Source organism: Pteropus vampyrus, unplaced genomic scaffold, assembly GCF_000151845.1.
Source record: "Pteropus vampyrus isolate Shadow unplaced genomic scaffold, Pvam_2.0 Scaffold254, whole genome shotgun sequence".
NCBI lineage: Eukaryota > Metazoa > Chordata > Mammalia > Chiroptera > Pteropodidae > Pteropus > Pteropus vampyrus.
This window is the reverse complement of record NW_011889035.1, coordinates 1,899,093-1,909,196: the sequence shown is the minus strand read 5'-3', so window position 1 is coordinate 1,909,196 and position 10,104 is coordinate 1,899,093. Positions and strand designations below refer to the sequence as shown.

Sequence of the window (10,104 nt, the reverse complement as noted above, 5' to 3'; positions counted from 1 at the left end):
TGTAGTATAATTTGAAGTCGGGCAGAGTGATGCCTCCAGCCTCGTTCTTTTTTCTCAGGATAGCTTTGGCAATTTGGGGTCTTACAAATCCGATGATTTTTTGTTCTTTTTTTTTTTTAAATGCCAGTGGAATTTTGATGGGGATTGCATTAAATCTGTATAATGCTTTAGGTAATAAGGTCATTTTAACTCATGATCTTTTAAAATATATTTTGACCCCTTATTTTCCCTCAAGTTTTTATTTTTTATTTTTAAAAGTTTTAAACTTACACTGTTTATATCTATAGCCCATCATCTTAAACTACTGCCTTCTAAAACACCATGTGATAAAAGCAGTAAGTGGATATAAGATGTAGTAGGAGCATAAAGCAAGAAGTAACCATATCTTTGATAAGACATTAGGAAAGAATCACAAAGGTGGACAGCTAAGCTGGCCCATGATGGATTAGGGTGGCAGACCGTCAAAGTTGAGGGGTACATGCATGAAGGACAGAGGCCTGCAGAGCACAGCAGGTTCAGATTGCTGCAAGGAGCTTGGCTTCACTCCAGTCAAAGTGCAAGGAGGGAAGGGCCAAGAGATGAGGTTGGTGGGGACCAGATCACTGTGAGTTTAAATCACACTGTCCAGTTTAAGGAGAAAGATGCGATCAGGTGGCATTGCTGAGGATTACCCTTGAGCAGGCAGCAGGCTGAAGGGTGAATTAGAAGGGAGCATGTTAGGGAAAGGAACACATTGAGGGAGAGGAAATGCAGTTACCTCTTTGTTTCAGCTTTAAAGAAAAGCATATTTCAGCAATTCAAGATGCTGTATGATCAGATATTCAGGATGCTGTATGATCAGATAGATGGATTAGGAATATATACAATGACAAGTAATTCATAGTCCCTTCAATATTAATTCAAGTTTATGTAGTATAACAAAGTCTTATAAGTTATTCAAATTTACTGTTTCATTCACAAACATGTACTGGGTGACTGTTTTTCCAGGCATTTGTTTTGGAGCTGGAGATACAGAGAGAAACCCCAAATGTTCCTACCCTCACAAAGCCTATATTGCAGTGAGAAAAAACTATAAGTTCATAGACAAAATATAATTCCAGGTAGAGATAAGTGCTATGAAGGGTAAAGTAGGGTAAAGGGGGTGAGTTTGCAGGCAGGGTGGAAGATGAATGATTGTTTTAAGCAGGGTGGTCAGGGAAGGGTCCTCTGAGGAGGCAACATTTGTGCAGAAAACTGGATGGAGTAAGGAAGTGATCCAAGCAAGACCTGGGATAACCTTCTAGGCAGTGGGAACAGCACATGAAAAGGCCCTGAGGCAGGAATGAGGTTGGTGTATTCATGAAAGAGCAAAAGGCCAGAGTGGTGGAGTAACCTGGGGGTGAGTACACAGATATGAAATCAGGGGGAGGAATAGGCCGAGGTCGGTACATGGAGGCCACAGTAAGGAGAGTAAAACGGTGATGTCCAGCCTGACAACGGTAGTACCATAGAGCAGGAAAGTTTTGGAGCAGGAACTTATTTTCCTTAAAGTTACATTGGGAGGGAGAAGCAGACAATGAGAAGAATTTTTGGAGTGTGGAGTGAAATTTACCAGAATCATGCTCAGAATCCTAATTTACGAAATGATCCAGTAAATCTGTGGCTGATGATGGTCCTTATTGACTTTGTGTTAACTTTGAAAGTGAAGCAGAGCTAAAAATTCCTCCACCTGGTACTTTTTACATATTCATTTCTTTCTTCTCTGTAGAAAGGAATAGACAAGGAATTTTATCTACTATTCACAGTCTTCGATGAAAATCTGAGCAGGTATCTTGATGAAAACATTCAGAAGTTTACCTGGCGTCCCTCCAGTGTTGACAAAGAGGACAAAGAGTTTGTGAAGTCCAACCGGATGCATGGTATAAAAAAAGACTTTTCCTGCTGTAAAAAAAGGTGTAATTGCATTTGAATCGAAAATGTCCAGAATGCATCAACCATCTTAATTTTGGTTTCTTGAGTATTGTTCTTAGTTGTGAGTAATTATTTCAGGGCTTCAGCCTCACAAGGTATGGTGAAACCTTCCTATCTCCCAGAGATGTTGTGAACGTTAATTAATATTTCTGAACTACTTTTCAGATTTAGATGAAGCAGTGCAAAATTTGAACTAGCAAAGATCACAGTACATCTTAAATGTATAAAATTACTGACAAAATGCCTCCTTTGGGTTTATAATGACATCGTTGTCTGATAACCCCAGCAATAACTGGAGGTAATCATACAGCAAAGCATCTTTTATCAAGTCACATGAGTATCTGTCTAAAGTGTTAATTTGTAAAATACTAGCCATTCCATCCCAAATCTTCATTTAGAACTACTTAATTCTTCTCTCTCCCTCTTTTTCTCTCTCTTTCTCTCTCTCTCTCTCTCTCATATTGGTTGTTATAATAGCACACCACCTTGCAATTGGTCTAACACAGGATTCTTGTTAGTCTTGGGCACACAACCTAAGGGGGCGAAATAATTAGAAAGAGTCTAAACTCAAATGCCCGCAAGAGTGTGCAGCCAAAAAAAAGTGCCTAAAGCAAACACTGTGAGATAACAGGTGCTAAATTGCCAGTTTTAGGATCAAGTATAACATCTATTTATTGCCATTAAAACATTACGAGAAAAATAACAAGACAGTCCCTTGTTATTAATAACAAGATAGTTTCTATCTTCTTCTCCCACAAAGAAGTCCAAAATGGTCCAAGGTTCCAAGTGGCCCATAGCAACCAGTTCATAGACACCTATGGTCCTGGATGCTCCATTCCAAGAGTCCCCTCTTGGGTCGATCAAAAGCACAGCATAAGGCATTTTCATTATCATCTTCTATAAAAAGTTTTGTTGTAACTGAATACGAAATTTGTTTCCAACCTTCCTAGTAGTCAATAAAAAAGGAAAACTAAACTAAAATAAGGAAACAGCAATTTCTTAGTACAAAAGCTAATCAGTAAAGGGTTATCTGATAACTTCTAGAATCGAATGCAAAGCCATTGACAAATGAGGATCTGACAAAATTAAATGAATGAATAACCAAGGAAGGACGCTTAACAAGGGAGACAACAGGAGAAGAACCTCCAAAGAAAATGATTTTCATATCAACAGTTTCAGAGAAGACTTTGGGGAAATTGGTGAAATTCATAATATTTTTTCAAGAATGATCCTCTTTATAATCTGTAAAACTAAAATTTGAAGCGAAGGATATCATATTATAGTCTCAAACGATTTTGTCAGAAAAAAAATTTTGCCAGAAAGCAACCCGACTTATTCCTTATTAATTCTTAGAATTCATGGCCTTGTGTATATGCTAAATAACACTTTCACAATTTTAATATATTTTCATTATTCGTTGTTAATTTTAGTCTCTATTTTAAATTGATTCACCACATGACTTTTCCTAGTACTATTCATTCTCTGATAATAAGGATCTTCTGTGAATATAGTTTGAACTTGAATACCCCCATCCCATACACACTGATAATCTTTCACTAAAATGATGTGTTTTCAATATGTCTACAAAATTATAGTGGGCCCTGACAATGTCTTTCTTTCCATTTAGCTATTAATGGCTATATGTACGGCAATCAGCCAGGCCTAAACATGTGTAAAAAGGATAGAATTTCCTGGCACATGATTGGAATGGGCACTGACACCGATATGCATGGAGTTTATTTTCAAGGCAACACCATTCACATCCGAGGGACTCACCGCGACACCCTGGCCCTGTTTCCCCATACCTCTATGACGGCATTCATGCAGCCAGACCATGCAGGTAAACTTGGGGGGCACATCTCAGGTTACCAAATTCCTATCTTCAGGCATATACTCTTAGTGTCCTCTCCCTGAAGAAAATGGTCAAATTTGGGCACTTCAGTGCATGTAAAAAGAGATCCATTCTCGAATGAATCAGAGAATCCTATTATTTCCAAACACAGCAGAGAGGACAAAGGAGAAGCATCTAAAACGATACCCACAAAGCAGAAGCGAGAGTCCTCTAAATGACCCTGCCACTGGAATCTTCGGAGAATGCTCTTGATTCATACCCATGAACAACTCAGCCCCAAGAAAGAGGATATTTTTGTTCTCTTTAAGCACAGACATCATTTTAGTTTCTGCTCTGAAGTATCTTACCAGGCGAGGACAGTCCAGTGGGTGTTTCTAGGTTATGATGTGGCCTGGTCTGCTTTTTCTAGAGACTGGTAGTGCCCTCTTAATGAGTTATTTGGGGGCTTCTCTCTTTTCATTCTGTTGGGCACCCTTGGTTTCCCCAGAGGACAAGCTGCCTTGGGCCTGAAGTCCATGGAAGGCCCACTGAAGTGCCAGTACCAGTCCCTTCTCTCCGAGATTCCCGAGCTAATTAGATACTCAGGGCACAGAGCAACACATGGCAGCATATGTTAACTGTGGTGTAAAAAATAAGGATAGCAAGTGTGATGGGCATTCAGCATTTTTCTACAACTCAACATTTTCATTAGTCTTAAAAAGAAACCAGTATGCTACCCAAGATGAATGACTGCCGACTCTCCCTCCTTTATGCATGAATGTTTATTTCTTTACTTCACCCTGGAACTGAAGTTTAGATGCCTCCCAGTGCCATTGGTTAAGAACTTGAGGTTTGGGCTTCAAAACTTTTGCCCATGAACTGCCTGAGACTCGGTGCTCTGTAATCCTTGCCTTGTAAACGTCTAGTATTCAACCTTCCTAAATTAATATAATTGTTCAATTATGAATCATTCAAACTAAGGGATGCCTTGGGCACATTGATTTTTTTTTTTTTTAATATACTCTTCAAAACCAAAAAGAGGAGGGGAGGGAAATAGTTTTAATCCATAGAAACAGGCATTCAAAGCCAGAGCTGGCTGGAATAGTTTTAGAGACTTGGCTCCTTATTCCAGTGCCTTGAACTCATGTGCCCTATAGGCTTGTAAAGAGCTTCATGATAATGTTTCCAGTTTATGTTTGATGTTAAGTATAAATCTGCGACTGCTTAAAAGCTCAGTCATTTCACCAATTCCTTTCTCATCTATAAGCCAGAAAGAGTATCCCAAATGTGGTTAGGACAGACCACATCGCAACTCAAACATTTTGTTTTTGTTCTTATGTTTTTAAACCACTGTATGGAAGTATGATTGACATACAAATATGATGTACATATTTAATATATACAAATTAACAAGTCTGGAAATAAGTATACATCCCTGAAGCCATCACCACAAATAAGGCCTTAAACTCCTCTTTGCTCTAAGAGAAGATAATTCCCCGACTAGTGAAGAACGTGATAAACACATAACTAACAGGCTGCCTGGAAACCAACATGATCAGGAGCTCTTTCCAAGTCTGCCTTCAGAGGTGTTTTCCCTGTGGTTTCACAGAGACCCCTCCTCATGAGGGTCCTCACTAGTGCCTGTGGGCCGCTGGAGTACCTACTGAGCCAATAGTTTTTGCTCATCCTGGAGGGGTAATTTGGCAATATTCAGACATGTGCAGCATGATAAAAGCTATCTCTGTGCATTGTAGATATAAATGGGAGCCACACTAATCAGTCATCTCTAAGAACAGAGCCTATTAGAGGAAGGGAAGATGTATCCCATAATCTTGGAATTATGTAAGAATTGGTTAATTCCAACTGGATCCCAATAATTGGAAATATTCAATAATTTCACTGAGAGATAATATCTTTTAATAATTTTGTTTAATATGATTTCATGGTGAGTTCAATTAAAATATATCTACTTGATGCCGATGTATCTAGAAAATTCATTTTAAAAATTGCATAATTCTCAGTCAGGCATGAGTGTTGGCATTATGTAGAGAAATCTAGTTGCCTTTTTTTCTTTTTTCTTTTCATCTGGCATAATGTAGACCTACCATTGGTAATGAGAATCTCCTTTGCTCAAAGGCTTAATGAAATAATACATCGACTTTAATAATAATAATAATACCTTACATGTGTATTCTGCTTTATAGTTTATGAAATTCTTTAGGGCAAAATACATGAATACATCTGTCCTAATTTAAACTTTGGCTAGGATATTAATCTTACAGATAATTAGTTTTTTTAAACTGGGCTGGACTAAGATAATTATATCTTGGACTAAGATAATTATATCTATCAGTGATTTTCCAGGAGCGACTATCTTCTAATAGGTGTGCATGACAGGGAAGACCCAGAGAAATCACTTTGCAAGTTTCATTTTTTCATTACAGATGAATTTCAAATGGCATTTTTCCCCATAAATATATCCAAAGTAATTTATTCCCCTTGGGGTCTGATTTTTTTCCCCCTCAGAGTCTGATTTTAAAATACTATACAAAATTGATGTTTTTTAAAAAATCCATTTTACTGGTTCATTATTTTATAATAAAATATGTAAATTTGTTAGCAAACTAAAACCAAGAAAATAAAAATATCGACCACCACACACAATGTCAAGCCATTTCTCTTTCAGGTATTTTCATGGTGTTTTGTTCTACCATGCACCACTTCACAAGAGGCATGAGTCAAATATATGAGGTCAACAGCTGTGGCAACAGGGACCCTTCAGAGCAGCCGTATGGGATGATAAGAACCTTTTACATCGCCGCTGAAGAGGTAGAATGGGATTATGCCCCTAACAAAAACTGGGAGTTCGAAAAGCAGCACTTGGACGCAGGAGGGGAAAGGTACCATGGGCAAAGACGCCACGTCTGTTGGGTGGGATTGTACATGTGCTGTAGACATTTATCAGATGTGGAAAACTAAGAATGTCCTGGTTTAGCCTGCATGGTTCTGGCAGACTTTTACCATGTGCACACGAGATTAGGGAAGCTTCCCATCTCCATTCCAGAAAGGAGTTCTGGAGTCATTCTGAGGGCACTTCGCTCAGCACTACTGTGCCAACGCTGTGGCTGGTTCCAAGTGTGGCTGTGGATCAATGAATGTGCCTTTGAGTGTGTATAGAGCAAAAGGATTTAGGGAAGGGGGCAGGTGCCACAGTGATCATGGAAAGACAAAAAGGTGCAGTGGGCATCAGAGGTGGTGTGTAGATCAGGTGAGAGGACCACGGGGAAGGGGGACGGAGGATGGGCATTGACCGAGTGCTGATCAGGGTGAGAGACAACCCAGCAGCAGGGAGGAGGCATTGCCTTGGCAGAGATCCCGAGCTGGGAAAGGAGGAATAGATCATTCTACTAGGCCCTGTATCCAGAAATTCTGCAAGATTGACCCTCCTGTGAAAGAGCTGTCAGTCAGTGCTAAACAGCAAAGAATCAACGAGGCTCAAGCAAGCAGGCTTGTGATCTTTGGTCCTCTACCTGCCCTAAGCCCTCGGGGTGCACTGGGATAGAGTTTGACAAGGTATAGAGGCATCTGTCAATTTCAGACCTGCACACCTCCTCCCCCAAAGTTCCTACCCCTCACTTCACAACTACCCTCTGCTTTGGTACTATTGTCTCCATACAGAAGAGGAGACTCAATGCAGAGAGTTAAATCATTCAGTTGGTCATTGGCAGAGTTGGAATTGAATACAGGCCTTTTGAAGGACAAATCTGTTTCTCTCCACTACACCATGTTGGCTTTGGTGCCTATGTTTCTCTTTGTTCTTTATTATCACCCTCCCCTCTCCTACCCCTCATACTAATCCCCTATGGCTATGCCACACAAACTCCTCTACACAAAACTGTTCCTGATCTTACCATGTTCGGTTCTCTTCTTGTTGGCCTCTGTTTAGAGGTCTCAGATTCCTGCAAAAGAGAGTATAACAGTGCCACCTTATGGATAAAGGAAGGAACGAAATGGCTTAATTTTTAAAAGATTAGCCTCAAGGACAACTTGAAATTTTCAATTATTCACCAACCCATTTGTTAAATTAATCAGACACCCCTCTTCTGCAAAATCAGTGCTGCCAATATAAGCTAAGCTGATTCTGGTGCAGTGGAATATGAAATAAACACTAATTTGGCTTTTTCTAAAATGATTATTTCATTAAAGTGCCGCCACAATTAAAGAAATAATTATATAATAATTTTGTCTCATGTACAGTCTTAGCCCATGAGTATGCAAGAAACAGCCTTAACATAGCCTTTCTTGACACTCAGTGTAATTTCTGTTTTGAGCCCTCCATCCTTCTGGGCTGGCAGGAAGCTGTACTTTCAGTCTTCTAGGATTGTCTCCCAAGTGACACAGAGAGATGGAAGGTGCTGAGTGTGCTTGTACCCTGCCCCTGCCACTCTGGATATTGCCCATAAAAGAATAAAAACAAAGTGAAATGAGAGAATATTCACATACTCAAAGCACGACAGATCTGTAGATAAAAGCATAGTTCAGAATTGATATGACGAGTTCCCCTAGTGGCACATCTATGGCACCCCTGTAGATAGAAGCCCTGGGACAAACACTCCTTCTGCACACCAGATGCTATGTTTCTGCCCTTGGACTCAAAGCCATAGCATGAGACACATCTTGTTTTCAAGCCACCTCTCACTGCGGGTTATCTCTGAGACATTTATTGTCCTGGTCAGCACACCTGGGGCCTGGAAGTCCTTCCTAGGGCCTTACTAAGCACATAATGAGAAGCCATTAAAATACTAAAAGGCAGCAAATGGGACCATCAACACAATGCCAGGGTTTGGGCAGTGCGGGTGGAGGAGGGGTGGGGGCGGGGCTTGGATTTTGAAAACAGGGGTTAAGTTGCTATAGAGATAAAAAAAATTGTATCTCTCTCGTGGACTTATATGCAGGTAAAGTAACTAGTCTGAGATTTGAGATAATTACTACCATCTACTGAGCACCCACCATGATTCAGGCGTTTTGCTAGGGCTTTTACAAACTCTTATCTGGTAGAACCCTTGCAACCACGCTTGACCCATTTGATCAGCTTTGGCCCAGCATTGCATACGATATTCAAGGAGATGATGATCAAGCAAGTACTTACATGCTGCCTAATATATATCTGACTTAGGACTTTACAGATCTTATCTCATATAATCCTCACACCAATCCTGGGAGCTAGATGGATTATTATCTCCCTATTTGCAGAAAAGGAAAGCTGGAAAACAGCAGAGCACGGCTCCAGAGTCTGTGCTCGTCACTACCACAAGTATTATTGGGACCCCTGGAAAATAAAAGTAGAAGGAAAATTCTCTACCCTTAGAAAGCATGCAGTGTAGGGTGAACACACAATGCAGTGTACAGATGATATATTATCGAAGTGTACACTTGAAGCCTATTTAATTTTATTAACCAATGTCACCCTGATAAATTTAATATAAAAATAATTCAATTGGATTGTGTTTTTTTGTTGTCGAATTGTTTAAGTTCTTTATATATTTTGGATATTAACCTCTTATCAGATGTGTCATAAGCGAATATCTTCTCCCAATCAGTCAGTTGTCTTGTTTTGTTGATGGTTTCCTTTGCTGTACAAAAACTTTTTAGCTCGATGTAGTCCTATTTATTGTTTCAGGTCTTATATTTAAGTCTTCGATCCATTTTGAGTTAATTTTGGTATATGGTGACAGATAACAGTCTAGTTTTATTCTTTTGCATGTGGCTTTTCATTTTCTCAGCAACATTTATTGAAGAGGCTTTCTTTTCTCTATTGTATATTTTTGGCTCCTTTGTCAAAAATTATTTGCCCATGTATATGTGAGCTTATCGAATTATACTTAGCATAAAAGTTCCCCTTATTCAGGCTTACCGAGAGTAGCACGGACTGTAACCTTTTAGAAGAATTCATCCTAGTGCCTTCAGCTATCTAATACTATGACAGGAGTGTTTCTCAAAGCATAAAGACCACATGTGTCAGCATTTCCTGGGATGCTTGTATACTTCTTACTCCTACCTATGCGCAGAGAATCAGAAACTTGGAGTATGAGCCCCCAAATTTGCAATTTACTGAATTCTTTGGATGATTCGCAGTCATGTTACAGTGTAAGAATCTCACATTTGTTAAATATCTACTGTGTGCTAGGCATTGTGTAAAGTGCTGGTAAAACTGCTGGGCAGGGCAAACAAGGTTCTTTCCCACGAAAACCTCCTAGTCCATGGGGAAGATGTTAGAACAAGCATGTTGAGTGAAGCAATCACTAGGAGAAGGAGTGCAGGGT

The 10,104-nt window shown here is 39.7% G+C and overlaps 1 protein-coding gene across 1 annotated transcript in view; it reads left to right on the top strand.

Moving 5' to 3' along the window:
- Nucleotides 1-10,104, top strand: part of HEPHL1 (hephaestin like 1) — a 65,048-nt gene that overhangs the window by 37,368 nt on the left and 17,576 nt on the right. Inside the window, exons 10-12 of the mRNA XM_011374754.1 lie at nt 1,748-1,898; nt 3,578-3,790; nt 6,468-6,681. Of these exons, the coding sequence (XP_011373056.1) occupies nt 1,748-1,898; nt 3,578-3,790; nt 6,468-6,681 (578 nt within the window). The remainder of the gene's footprint in view (nt 1-1,747; nt 1,899-3,577; nt 3,791-6,467; nt 6,682-10,104) is intronic.